Consider the following 15046-nt stretch of genomic DNA (forward strand, 5'->3'; position numbering starts at 1 on the left):
GGACTGTTGTTTTGCAGGACCTGCTGCATGAATCTCTGATGAAGACAGTCAGTACACTAGTTCAGAGGTTGAAGCCAAATTAGACAAGGTTTCATGGGAGCAGAGCCTTGAACGGGGTCTTACAGGACAGGACTTTTGCAAAACAAAATGGGGGATGTGTATGGCTTGGATAATTCAAGTCTCCATGAATGGATTAGTTTGCTTAAAGTGAAGAGTTCCTGTGGGATAATAAGGTTGGTGATATGGCTTGAGGCTAAACCTTCTCTCACCTCAGAAGACTGGGCTCATCTGAGCAAAGGGATCTTCAGATATGGTGTGCTAGACCAGCAAGAGGGTAAAACAAGATGAACATAAAGTCTTAGAAGAACAGGACTGGTCCCTATGATGATAGGTCAAGCCTGAAGATATTAAAGAGATCAGGAAGGCATTATAAGTTCAAGTAAGCATGGGCTGAGCTGAGCTGAGCAGAGGCAGGGAAGAGCAATCAGTCATGGTAATCTTAGACATACCAGTAAGGTCCAGAGTACAGACAGTTCAAGATTCTTCCCAGCTTATACTGGAGATCCAGGCTGATGACTGCTCTCCTGTTGTCATAGTTTTTTGGGAATGAATGGCTCTGGGATGGCAAACATTGGTGGTCAGGAGGAGGTGGGAGGTCCACAGGTGAGTTTTGTACATTTTCAATTCAGAAAGTAGAAAGAGTAGGAGTACCTCAGATTTCCTTTTCTTCACATGCTCTTCTATAACCTGAAGCTTCTTAGGGAGATTGTGGAGATACATGTATGTTAAAATATGACATTTAATGATTGCTTTTAACTTTAAATAGGAACTGAATTGGGCATTATTATCACAAGGCATCTTTTCACCACTAAGAAAAAAAATTTTAAATAATGATATGCAGAAATGTTACCTTTTAAATAAATGAGACTAGTTTTGTTTATATCATGTGAAAAAAATTACTAGAAATGGGAAGAGAATAATACTCACTTAGTGGTGTTTATGGCATCTGTAATGATTTTGTTCTTTCTGTACACTATTCACTTTTCTTCTCATGATAGCATTAATTAGCTGGTTCTTGAAATTTTTTTGCAAAATGAAAATGAAGGCATGAGACTTTCCTAGTGTCTTCCTAAAGTTATTCTGGTTAAAAAAGCAGAATTCATTGTCAGTAATAGTGAATACTTTATTGATGTTAAATATCCTTTTTCCCCCTCCTTCTAGATCCTGATTGCTTTGTAGAAATCCAGTTCTTGGAAATGTAATATAATCTTACCTTGTAGATTAATTTAAAGGTATTTGTTAGGGAAAATTTTGCCATTTAATTAGCTTCTTGACCCATCTGAGAGCTATGCATGTTTTCTGCTGTTGAGACTTTGGTTTTTTGATACAAGTAAATACATGCTACAGGAGTTTGGGATGAGAGAGTTGGGAAATGATTTATTGAAGAGATGAGACCTGAACTGAATTTTGGAAGAAGCATAAGATTTAAGTAAGTGGAAAGGAAGAAGTAGAATATTTCCAGTTGGAGAAATTGTGAAAATAAAGTATTAAATAATGATGAATGGAGCAGTTTTGCCAGAGCAGGCAGTCATTGGAAGGATGGGAAGGAGAATAAAGGAAGTCTGGGCTGCCTGGCCAACCTGTTGAACTGTAGCCTACAGGCTATTGCTTCCCACAGTGTGTTTCTGCCATCACTGGATTTGAGGGGAGGTAATGTGTGTTCCTTGCAAAAAGGAAGTTCTTTGGTCATATATGTTTGAGAGATACTAGTTCAAGAGAAAATAATTCTCCAAGGGATAGAGTGCAAGTGGTATTTTCCCATAAGTACAGACCTCTTCTCCCACACAGCGTGCTGAGCATATCTGAGATTCATTGTGGGGTTTGGAGCAGAAGTATGATGTGTACCAAGTGTTTTAGAAATGTTATCATGGTAGCCACATATGGTTCAAATTGGAGGGTGGTGTAGGTCAGGCAGGGGAAATGTCCTAGTGCAGGAAGTACCAGGGAGACTGAACATCTCTGCAGGCAAGTTCAGGGTGATGTGTGAAGGTCATGTTGACCTAGATGATTGGCCTGCTGATGGTCAGAAAGCAAAGGAAATGGCAGGTGTGAGAGATGTTCAAAAGAAAGACATTAAAGTGCTTTTGATTGGTTGTTGAGATTGGGACATGGCGAGGAATCATGTGTCTCCTCAGATCTTAAGTAGAGTGGCTGGGACAAGTATGATGTCCTTGATGGAAGTTAGCAGATCAGGAGTGCTGGGTTTAATGCCTGGCTTTGCCAATAGCAATTGTGACCTTAAACAAGCCATTTGATCTCTCTGGGCTTTGGTTGCCTTGTACACAAAATAAGGATTTTGAGGTAGGACACTTAGATCTTTTTTGACTCAAGTTTTGATTCTCCAATTTGGAACAAACTCTGAGCTCCTTAAGGTCAAGGAGTGCCTTATCCTTATCTGTGCCCCAGGTCTACCACAGTACCAATAGAAGGAGGGAGGGAGGAAGGGAGGAAGGAGGGAGGGAGGGAGGGAGGGAGGAAGGAAGGAAGGAAGGAAGGAAGGAAGGAAGGAAGGGAGGAAGGGAGGAAGGAAGGAAGAAGGGAGGGAGGAATGGAAATCAGTGGGTGGTGATGAGTTTGGTTCTGAATATGGTGAATTTGAGATGACAGTAGATATCCAAGAAATTTTGGAAGTGCAGTACTAAATTTGTAAGAGAGGAATTGGAAGTAGAAGCAAGATTTGTGAGTATTATATAGAGACCTTCACTGAAGCCATGTAAAAAAGATGGAAATTCTAAGAACAGAGTAAACTAGGAAAATTGCACAGGGCCCAAGACAGCCCCCCAGATGCTCACCTTTAGGGACCCTGAAAAAAGAGGAGAGGCTGTAAATTCACAGAGAAGGATGGCTAAGAGGAGAACCAGCTAGCTGAGAGCTCATCAACATATCTTACATGTCTTTCTCCCCTTTTCTGGTGGGTTCATCACTATTTTCTCCTGAAGTTCTCTTCTGAATCTTGCTTGTGTATTAGATCAGCTATGCCAAATGGCCACTATTTAATTTCTGGCAGTTGAGTTATGCATCAGTGATTAGTTTTTTATTAGGGTGTGATTCCTTTTAATTAGTTTTTTTTATATGAGCTGAATTTACAGTAGAAGCAGGGGGGATTAAAATCAAGCAGTGTCACCTACTGATCTAACAGTCAATCTCTAATGGATACCCTGTCCAAAAAATAAAAATAAAAGGCTGGTGCAGTGGCTTAGAGACCACCTTGCTTTCTGATGGGCTCTTCAGCCTCTGTGTCCATTGAGGAAGGACATTGTCTTCCAATGAGGTAAACTTAAAAAGGAAAATCACCTGTTACCTTAGGGTCTGAAAAGAAATAAATGATAGGCTTATTTTCTCAGACATATGTCTAAATATCTTGGTTCTTCAAATGCACCACCTAAAACCAAGGTTAGTTTAGCCCTTACTGTGTTCTGTGAATATTGAATATTTTATGGGAATTCTGTTCCTATTCTAGCGGCTCTTTCAGTTTAAGGCAAGTAGATTTAAGATCCAGATCAGTCACTGTCCCTAAAATGCCCCGAGGTGGTGATGAGTTTGAATTTAATAAAATTTTATTAATTTGATCATGTGAGAAGTACTTTAATTCAATGCTGACCCAAACTCTAGAACTGCAAATTCTTACTCTTTTCTACCACCTGTTCATCACTTAGCCATTGGTTAGTTCCTTTGTCTTGACTCACTTTCTTCTCAATATGTTCATTGTATAACGTTGCCATAGAGTCTGTTGTTCAAACTTTGAGTTATGCTGGAGTGCCTTGGGTACTGATATGGTCTCAGAATGCAGAGATGGGAGTTTGTCTTTGGAGAAACCCCAAAGGTGTTCACTGGTAGAGAAAGGGAGTAGATAAGGACGCCGAGTGACTACAGGGAGAAGTCAGTTCAGGACAGATATAGGACATATAAGTCTGGAAGGATTTTTGTTTTTAGCTTTACTTGGTAATTTATTGATATTCTAGTGGTAGCCATGATTGTTGTTCTAGTCATCAGTGCATGTAGTGTATTACTACTATTTATATCAAGTCCTCATGTGAATTCTTTTGATAATGTCTTGGAGTATTGGCCTAAAAATTTCCATTTATGTCTTCCTTGGGGAAGGTACTGCATTTGGTAGAATACTGATTATTTCTCAAGCTATCTGCTTCTGTATCGTTCTTTCCCCCTTTTGGAAAAAAAATTGCAAAATTGAGTCTATTATGCATGTTTTGTGCCTTCCAGAAAAGCAAGTGAAATTGACTATTTTCAGAAATATAATATTCTATTTTACTAGATGGAATCTGGCTATACAGAATTTTGACAGTCTCATTATGTTATATCCGCTGCTTAGGTCTCTTGGGTACTTGAGTGAGAGAGATTCAAAGACGAAAACCACAATTCTGAGAACTGTGAGGCAGAAGAATATCACACGGCAAAAAGAGAATTAAGCTTTAAATTTCCATGGGTGTCTGGGAATCCTCTGAGAAATCACAGCACAGATGTGCTGCCCTTATCTCTGGACTCTGGTACCACTGGCTCAGGTCACACTTTTAAAAGATGCAGCAAATTTCTGAATATTGAACGCTTGATATTTTCTCCAAAAGGAAGGCCTGACAATTTAAAGGTATTTTCCCAAACTGGTCCTCACTGATTGCCTGACATTGGTGAGCCAGGAAAACATTTTTACTTCTGGTAGCAAATGTCTTTTCCATTAAAGAAAACTTCATCCAGGGGCACCTGTGTGGCTCAAGTCAGTTAAGTGTCTGACTTTGGCTCAGGTCATGATCTCATGGTTCCATGAGTTTGAGCCCCACATCAGACTCTCTGCTGTCAGCACAGAGCCCTCTTCAGATCCGCTCACTCCCTTTCTCTGCCCTTCCCCCACTCATACTCTCACTCTCTCTCAAAAATAAATAAACATTAAAAAAATTAAAAATTAAAAAACTTCATCCAGTGTCCTGAGGGAAGCTCTAGCTTAATTTAACTAAGCCTCAAAAAGGAAGGGAAACTTGATAATTTCTTTATTACCAGGTAAGTAATAGTAAACCCTGCTTTGTCGTCACCTAAGCCTACAGAAAACATGTGGTTCAGCAATTCAGACTGAAAGCACAGCTCAAATTTAGTTTGCTTTATTTTTCCCAAATCGGCATAGCATGTAGGCTCAGCAGAACCAGGTTGGGTGGAAGCCCAGATGGCTACCAAAGAGGAAAGATCTAGCTTTTTGCTGCAAACCCCTTCCACTTGTACCATTAGTCATGAGTCACATTGCAAACATGTGGGAGCTGACTCCTCAGAAATGGACACCAGAAAGGAGAAAGGAGGACAGGAATCTGCTGAGAGCAAAGTGTCCTTGACAAGTCACAGCTCTTCTGTCAGTATGGTTTTCCATCCTTCAGTCTCCTTTTATTATTGTTCGTCCTCTCAGATCTTTGTGCTCAGGCAAACCTTTTCCGCCTGGTACATCCACTATTGTATTGGAGAGCCATCGTAGGTGGAGGGAGGCCTGGGGGAATCTTTAGAAACAGGAAAGTTTCCCATGGCTCATTAAATAAAAGTTAACACCCTTCTGTGTTAAAAGAGACAAGAATCTGTTCTCTCTAGAGAAGGGCATGAACATCGCACACAACGACCTCATCTCCTCCAAAACCTCAGTGGAATTTTCACTGCAGACGGGTTGGAGTATCTCATTGAAAACAGGACACATCTTCAGTGAAGCTTGATCTGACAATGGCCAGATCTTAGTTCCCTCTCTTAAAATTTTTCTGGTCATTATTTTGAGAATCAAAACTTTATGAAAAGCACAGCATCTTGCCTCAGGAATTACAATGGAGTACAAGTATGTCCTTGCCTGTCACATGACGACTCGATCTTTTCTCTCAATGATAATTAGGATAGTTTACCTTCAGTATATTAGCTTCCATTTTTGTTTCTTATTTCTCTTGGAGACAACTTCTACTTGCCCCGAATGATGATAAAGAGAGCTATGATATCTCTCATTGATCTGGAAGATTCTAGAGGAGCAATTGTAGGTGGTGAAACAGAGTATAGCTTCTTATCAGTGCTTCTGTTTTTAATTGATTTATAGAAACCTGATTAAGAAGGTATTTTTATTTTCCATGAGAAGTTAAAAATTTTTTCCTTAAATATGACAACACAGCTGAAAATATTTATTGATGTAGTCGGGAACTTTTCCATTTTGCTGGAACATGATGGGATTCATCACATGTTATACAGATGTTCTTGAAGCCGTTATTCACTGTACTTGTTCTGAGCTGACTGTACCCTGACCCAACTAGGATAGCTTTATAATGATATACCAATGCACTTCTCTAGAGCTGCGACATATTACTGTTGACTATGTCATCCAAAAAATCTCCTGAGTCACCTTCCAAAGTAACTGAACATATGAGCATATAGGCTCTCCTACCATGTTTGCCAGATGGGAGCACCAGGTCATGCTGTCCTCATCTCAGCCCAACGTTATCAGTTGTAGTGGTTTTAGATTTCTTCTGGCATTTTTTTTACGATGTGAGAAAGGTGAGGCCTGACCTTTTGTTATAATTGCGGGCGGTGGCGGGGTGGGGGTTCAGGAAATTAAAGAAATTAAAGAAAAATATATTATAAAATCCCAGCTCTACTGCTGGTGTGGTCTTGGGTGAGATACTTCTGTTTGCTTTGGTTGTCTCATCTTTAACATGGGATAATACTACTTCACAAGGTTGTAAAGTTTGAGGCAGATAATGCATATCAGCACTTAACACAGTGCTGGAAACATGAACTCTTGGTTAATGGTTGCCAATATTATGATTTAGTTAGATTCAATTCAGTCTCATTAGATTAGGGGGTGTGATTGGAAAGTATACCATCTGAATAGCAAACATTTGGCTCACTCTCCTAAATTTAAGTTGGGGATCAAAATGCAACTATTTTATATGACAAAGGTAGGCATTGAGCCATATTGTAAACTACTTTCCAGATAAACCAAGTGAATTAAACATATATATGTAGCTCTGTTCTTGCAGTTGGGCTCTAATTTTGCAAAACTTTCCATAATCTTTCTTTGGAAGGGAGGGAGGGAGGGAGGAAAGAAGGAAGGAAGGAGGAAGGAAGGAGGAAGGAGATGGGTGATAGGTGGGAAGGAAGGTGATTTTTATTTTAAAATATTTTTTTAAGTTTATTTATTTTGAGAGGGGGGGAGGGGCAGAGAGGGAGAGAGGGAGAGAGAGCGAGAATCCCAAGCAGGCTTCACGCTACCAGCACAGAATCTGATGTAGGGCTCGAACTCATGAACTGCAAGATCCTGACCTGAGCCGAAATCAAGAGTCGGACACTTAAGACGCTGAGCTACCCAGGCACCCAGGAAGGTGATTTTTAAAACATTTTGTTTTGGGGGGCACCTGGGTGGCTCATTCAGTTAAGCATTGGACTTTGGCTCAGGTCATGATCTCGTAGTTTGTGAGTTTGAGCCCCATGTTGGGCTCTGTGCTGACAGCTCATAGAGAACCTGGATTCTGCATCTCCCTCTCTCTCTGACCCTCCCCCACTCGCCCTCTGTCTCTCTCAAAATTAAATAAATGTTAAACATTTTAGAAAAAATATTTTGTTTTTTATTTAAGGGTTCTTAAAGGATATTTTTAAAATAGCCCCTTTAGTCATTGTCAATGTAGGTTTTTTAAGAAGATAACTTTAAAAGGACAACTTTATCATGATGGTATCAATCACCTGTTATGAACTAGTGGCAGTGTGTTCATAGACAGCTTTCCAAAAGTCTCAAAACTATCTGGCAAGTCCCTTGGTTGGTTGTTCTTGTTCCAGAAGGAAGCACGACATCCCATTTCTAGGAATATTTAATATTTGAGTAAAAGCTGCAGTATGAGAGTTAGCTTTGGACCTAAAAATTCAAAGCTGATTCCTTCTAGTAGACTGCTTGATTGAGAAATGAAATGCAGTTGTGGATCTGAGGAAAAAACAAATATTAAGATCAAGAAGGAAGATAATTACAACATAACTGAAGGCCATTTTGACAATTATTTTCAACAAACAAAATAAGAGTCACAGGTCACATTCTATATACTCAGTCTCTCATTTGGAGTAGAAGAATAGATGATGATAGAAGATGGGTCATACACACACACCCCCACCCCACCCCCAAAACACACATGGAAAAAAGCAGAACAGCAGGTGTTCTGTGTGGTGAGGTTGGTTTCAGAGGACTGGGAAGAAAGGATATTGATGGCAGAGCCAACAGGGAAAATCCTGAGTGTTTTGGTTTTCAGAAAGAGATTTTAAAATGGAGCAATAATGAAGGAAAAATTATTTTCAGAGACTTAAATGACACGGAAATTTAATTTCAGAAGAGTTGAGAAGTAATGTGAAATGTTTCAGAGCTATGTAAGTAAAAGTGGGGTCAGTTTAGGCTGATTGCCTGTTTCTGAAGTTTGTTTTCTCTGATTTGCTAGAAGGTGCTATAAAGAGTTTTTGCTGTAAAGAAATAGAAGTTGGAGCAGCAGTGGCTCAGTCAGTTAAAGGACCACCTCTTGATTTCAACTCAGGTCGTGATCTCATGGTTTGTGTGTTCGAGGCCCTGTGCCAGGCTCCATGCTGGCAGTGCGTAGCCTGCTTGGAAGTCTCTCTCTCTCTCTCTCTCTCTCTCTCTCTCTCTCTCTGCTCCACCCCTCCTCAAAATAAATAAATAAAACATTTTTTAAAATGTGAAAAAAAGAAATAGAAGTTACTTAACTTTTAAATCCCAAGTGAAAAATAAGTGTCCTTCTACAAGTTCCTAACTCCTTCAAATGACCTGATATTGAAAGCATCCCTCTGTGAGAGGAAATGGAATGACCACATTTCTCTTTTTATAGGTACACATAGTCCTCTTAATGTACATTAACTCTTACAAGCCCAGGAGAGGGTTTTCTTCCTTCCTCCCTTGTTCCCTCCTTTCTCTCTCTCTCTCTCTCTTTCTTTTCTTTTCTTTTCTTTTCTTTTCTTTTCTTTTCTTTTCTTTTCTTTTTCTATTCTTTCTGAGAGAGCATGCATGCAAGAGTGAGAGAGGAACAGAGGGAGAAGGAGGGATCGACAATATTAAGCAGGCTCTATGCTCAGTGTGGAGCCCAACAGGGGGCTCAGTCTCACGATTGTGAGATCATGACCTGAGCCAAAATCAAGAGTCAGATGCTTAACTGACGAGCCACCCAGGTACCCCCAGGAGAGGGTTTTAGAATAGAATTTGTGCTTGAGTTTTCTCCCAGGGCTCAGTAAAAGCTGCAAGTGACTAGCAGATGTTGCTGGCACAGTAAAACCACCTCAGCCCAGGATAAGGAGGCACTGAGCCCATGGTCCCATTCGCTCAGACTGAACCCTGTGGACTCAGATTCCCTCACACTCGTCTTTCCTCACTATACAGAATGGCTTATCAGCCTCCAGGAGCCTCCAGATCAGAGGATCCTCTTATGGATCACATCCAAACACCAATGCTCCCTCCTCTGGGGGAGATTCTGGTCACCTCCAGAGTGTGTCTTCCCACTGTTTTCCAACCCACCAGTTCTGCTAATCAGACTTTTGTGGTGATGCGGTGTACAAGAATGCTTCTAGGATAGAACTTAAGTGTGTTCCCATCTTGTGTGCGCATGGATCCTGGATTCTCTTGTTGGGATAATGCTTTTGAAAGTCATCTGGTGCACCCCAAACACTAAGAGGCTTGAATTTTCTCACATGTACGGAGCTTATCTGATTTCCAGTGTATCCTTCTTGGGACCACATCTTACTGTCCTGGTGAGACTTTTCTAGCATAGGTTTTCTTAGGATCCAAAGTAGCTCCTTTGGTCAGTCAGTTTGGATAGGAACAGGTTAGTCGTGTCCGTTCTGCACCCCCAAACAGAGCAGCATCTAAACCCACCAGAAGAATACATTTGTCTACTGGTTAAGAGGAAGTCCGGATCTTCAGTTCTAAGATGAAATGTGCACCATTGGACCTGTGAATGGACAAGCCACCTCTTGTGCCTGACCACTTTGTCTGTTCTAGCTGAGAGTGTTCCTAACACTCCATATCATTGGAGCCCCAAGTCATAAGGGACCAGCATTTGCCATTTATCAGAAGGGAACAAATACTGGTTTCAAAGTTTAGAAAAGTGAAATGCCTCAATAAGTGAAAGCACTTAGGGCTTCCCTATCCTCACATGATCCTAGAGGTCCCTTTCAGCTCTACATTTGTATGACTTTTGTCCAGTTGAGAATATGGCAGATATAGGCTGCAACGATGAATAGGCATCGGCTGATAACTATACAGTCGTGGATACAGCCGATTGAATAAATATGTTGAGGACTATGAGCCACTTGTGGGTTAGGTGCTGGGAATAAAACAGTCCCTGCAGTCATGGGGCCTTCCTTCTAGTGGGCTGATCTCGGATGTGAGAGCTTCCAGGATCCATGCAACACTCACAGCCCTCACCACTGCTTCTGTGCCCTTCATCATTGTGAAGTCAGGATACTGCCTGGGAAGTTCACTGATCAGTCTGTTGCCTTCATGAACAAACCCAAGTTGGCTCTAGTTTTCTATTTCCACCCTCTTGTTCGATGTCTGCTTTGTAAACCATTTTGTTCCTTGCTTGATTCTTTACCACTGTGTGCATTTCCAGCCAGCCTGGAGTGAATACAATATGCATTGGGGATTGTCTGAAACAGAGCCAAGTTGTCTCTTTTTTTAGTTTTCTCTTTAGCTAGTGGGGTCATTTATAACTTTTCTGATGTGATTATCACTTTTTCCCTACTTGGTCCTATTTACAAAAACCATAGAAAAATGCACACCATCCCCCCCTAATTTTTGAAAAATACTTTTATCTTATTCTTTCCAGGTGGCATAAAGGTAACATCACTTATATTAAACAGTTATTTATTGAGCTCTAACTGTGTACCAAGTGTGGGGCAAAGCATTTGACCTGCATGACCTTGTCAGACTTTGGGTGAGGAACCCTTTGAAGCAGGTGCTACTGGCATCTCCTTTTACAGTCATGACAATTTAATGAAGAGGCCCCAGGTTACATGGTTAATACAAAAATATTTTTCAATGAATACCTCAAGGAGATTCTCATATGTAGCATGTTGTATTACAATTTCAAAACTTGGTTTCTTTATTACTACTTTCGAGTGGTTTGCATTAAAACAAGAAATATCACACTGGATTAGAACCAGCGTTTGATCTGGGCATTGTTTTGCTTTGGACCATTGCTATGTTTTCACAAGTTAAGAGTATGTCCTTGTGCTGTCACCTTAAAAGTTAGGAACGTGGCCCCTCCATCAAGTAAGTTACTCATCTGGACCATATAGATAGATAGATATGATATATAGATCAGATAGATAGATAGATAGATAGATAGATAGATAGATAGACAGATATGGTGCAGCACCTATCACATCTATCATAAAATATTTGTAAGCATACTTATGACCCCTTTAAGATGTGAGTTCCTTGTAGTCTCAGACCTCACCTTTCTTCATCCCTGAAGCCCAGTGTTGGGCATCTGTTGGCATACAACAAGTGTCCATTGGATACGCAAATACTGAAAATGTTCTAAACATCCTAGTTTCCTTTAGTAATTATATATTCATGAACTCACTGAAATTATCTTTGAAGCTTGCTTCCAACTGGTACCACCTCTTAACGAGTAGAATAAATTTACTATCTGTTGGGTAAAATAGTGCTTTCTTTTATCTGTTGTAAAAATATTGCCTTCAAATTTTCTGAGGTTATGACATAATAGCAACATTTAAAAGCAGTGTCTTCCCTTTATCACATTGTTTTTTAATGATTCTTTCATGGTTTCAGGAAGGTGATGTCTGGCCTAACTCATCAGCTGAAATCACTGTGTACTTTAATCCCCTGGAAGCCAAGCTCTATCAGCAGACAGTTTACTGTGACATTTCAGGTAAAGACTTTCTTTGTGTGGTAAACTCAGGTTACCAAGTGCCCAGAGCATCAAGAGGGGTGCATGCATGTGTGTGCGTGTGTATTTGTGTGCAGACTACAGGAAATACATGATATCAACAGGGGAATAATAGAGTCAAGCTATGCGCTTTTCATTTTTTCTCGAACAGATCAAACTTTGAAGTACATTACAATTATAGTGTAGTCACGGGGATAGGAAACCACGGAGCTGGGTTTGCTCTTGATTTTTAGAACAATAAAGAATATTACTTGACACAAAGTCTCAACATTTGATTCTTGTTCTTTTTATAGTCTTTGGCTTTTGAATTTTTTACTTTTTGAGTTTTTAATCAAAATAATGCAGCCAGGGAGGATGGGAAGACAGCCTGGCAGTGGCCAGAAGCTGCAAGGGGGATGTACAAATAGAGTGGTAACCTGACAGCTTCAGAAGATTGGATACAGGTAGAGGAATTAAACACAAAAGTAAATATATTGAGGATAACAAAAGCCAGTATTTTTCACTCTTGGAGGAGGCAGATAGATATGTATGTGTGGAAAGGAGAAAGGCTAAGATGAGGCTTTGGCATTGGAATGGAATTGGAGTTCCTTCCCTATGAACTCATGGTTGTTGATATGCACAGAGGCAGAAATAAATACATGTATAAATGTGTGTATACGTTTATGTACATAGAGCTGCATCTTTCCTAACTGTGTCTATTAAGAGATCCTGGCAGCTTTAAGACCCTAATTGCAGTGAGCACACTGAGTACCCAAAGTTTGGCTTCTGAATCCTGCCCTCTGCCATGAGGGCCTTTAATCAGGACTGAGGCAGAGAAAGAAGATGAGCTGGGAACATTCCTTTCCTGCTGGAAACTAAGGAAATGCTCAAAGAATGACAGGGTTATGTCAAAGTGATACAGAAGCCAGCAAAGGGACTTCCACTGACCAAATTTGAAACAAGTTAAGAATCAAAATAAATAATGATAACTAATAGATTACAACACATTGATTAAATAGGAATCTCTGAATCCACTAAATAAAAATTTACCATTTAGCACTTCTGGTAATAATGAATTCAGGTAAAAAGCGTTCTGAAGATTTAATGGATCTTAAAATAATGGGTGAAAGCAGGGTATAGAACAGGCTTTTATGTAGTCTCAAAATATCCTACCTCAGAATGCTTATTAATTATAAAGGGGAGAAATCTAACTTTACAATGAAGAAAACTGGGAGATGTTATCTTAGTTAATACTAACAGTAGTAATCCAGCAAATCAACCTCACGGACTGCTCACTAGGATACAATGAAAACAAACATCTCTTCACTGATATTAGGGTCAAAATATCTAACACGGTCTAATTATGGGGAAACATTAGATTAACCCAAATTGAAGAAAAAACCAAAATTAACAGCTTGTAATCTTCAAAAATATCAAGCTCATGAAAGTCAAGAAAAGACTGAACTGTTCCAGATTGAGTGAGACTCAAGAGACATGACATCTGGATGACTGGATCCTTTGCTATAGAGGAGATTATTGGGTAAAGGATGTATGGAGGCTCTTCGTACTACTCTGGAAGGTGTTCTATATTTTAAAAATGCCTCAGAATTCTCTTTTAAAATACTGATGCCAATAAACAAGTAAAACAGGTAGGTAATCAGATGATAAAGCTAAAGAGTAGTCTCCAGTGTTACTTTCAAGATGAAGCACTTTTGGCTGTTTCTTGTGGTGGTAATTTTCCTTACTAATTCTATGCTTATGTTGCTGTTTTGTTGATTTGCCAGCTTCTCACATTACCTTTTGAGACTCCCGCTCTGAAAGATAAGGATTTAGTTCCCTTATGATCTTATTGTTCCCTTGCTCGCCTTACTGAGTTATAATATACATGCAGTTGGGGCGCCTGGGTGGCTCAGGCTGTTAAGTGTCCAGCTTTTGATTTTGGCTCAGCTCATGATCTCACGGTTTGTGGGTTCAAGTCCTACATTTGTTTCTGCGCTGACAACATGGAGCCTACTTGGGATTCTCTCTCTCCCTCTCTCTGCCCCTCCCCTGCTCTCTCTCTCTCTCAAAATAAATGAATACACTTTTTTTTTAAAAAGCGTGTTCCTTTTAAAAAATAATAATTTACATGCAGTATATTTCACCGGTTTTTGGCGTACAGTTCTGCAAGCCTTGACAAACCTCAATAGTCATAACTGCCACCAAAATAAAAGTACAGAATATTTCCATCACACCACGAAGTTCCTTCCTGCCACGTCACAGGCCATCCCATTCCTCCACCTCAGCCCCTGGCAACCCGATTATTTTTATTTTATTTTTCGAGTTTTATTTGTAGCTTTAAATAATATACTTAAAACTATATTTTTTGTTCCATCAATTCTGCGGTCTCTCTTTGACACGTACAGGTGTTGGGACCCCTGACCTGCTCACCACCATTCCATCCTCTCAAATTTTCCTGTTAATTTTTTTTAATATTTATTTATTTCTGAGACAGAGAGAGACAGAGCATGAGTGGGGGAGGAGCAGAGAGAGAAGGAGACACAGATCCGAAGCAGGCTCCAGGCTCTTAGTTGTCAGCACAGAGCCCGACGCGGGGCTCGAACTCACAAACCATGAGATCATGACCTGGGCCGAAGTTGGTCGCTCAACCAACTGAGCCACCCAGGTGCCCCACCCTCTCAAATTCTATGAGTTGTTCTACTTTTGTATTAAAATGATTGGTAACCATATTTAAATCCTCTAGTTTGTCTACATAAATTCTGTACACTGAAGGGCCAAGTTTATTCTGGGATTAAACTTTTTTAATCCTCTGATGATTGGATGTTCTGAGCTCTATTGGTGAATGTCAATCAGCAAAGAATTCCCCTAAGGTGTGTAGCAATTAGTTTCTCTCTCTTCACTGTCCACGAGGTCTCACAATTATGCCTCACGTTAGCTTACTTCATCATTGAATTGACTCTTTTGTGCAGCTTTTGCCGCACCCCCCCCCCCCCGCCGATGTTTCTCATTCTTCGTTTCTTCCATCCTATCTAATTTTAGAATACATGCTCTTCTTTTCCTTGAAGACATTTTTCTCAGAGCCCACA

The 15046-nt window shown here is 40.1% G+C and overlaps 1 protein-coding gene across 16 annotated transcripts in view; it reads left to right on the forward strand.

Moving 5' to 3' along the window:
- Window positions 1-15046, forward strand: part of HYDIN (HYDIN axonemal central pair apparatus protein) — a 430150-nt gene that overhangs the window by 167753 nt on the left and 247351 nt on the right. For all 16 annotated transcript variants that reach the window (XR_006702763.1, XR_006702764.1, XR_006702765.1 and 13 more), the window contains one exon: window positions 11864-11963. Coding sequence is in view for 13 of the 16 variants with exons in the window: in XM_045443449.1 (XP_045299405.1) it covers window positions 11864-11963 (100 nt within the window). In the remaining 3 variants the exon portion in view is untranslated. The remainder of the gene's footprint in view (window positions 1-11863; window positions 11964-15046) is intronic.

This window comes from Leopardus geoffroyi, chromosome E2 (assembly GCF_018350155.1).
Source record: "Leopardus geoffroyi isolate Oge1 chromosome E2, O.geoffroyi_Oge1_pat1.0, whole genome shotgun sequence".
Taxonomy (NCBI): domain Eukaryota; kingdom Metazoa; phylum Chordata; class Mammalia; order Carnivora; family Felidae; genus Leopardus; species Leopardus geoffroyi.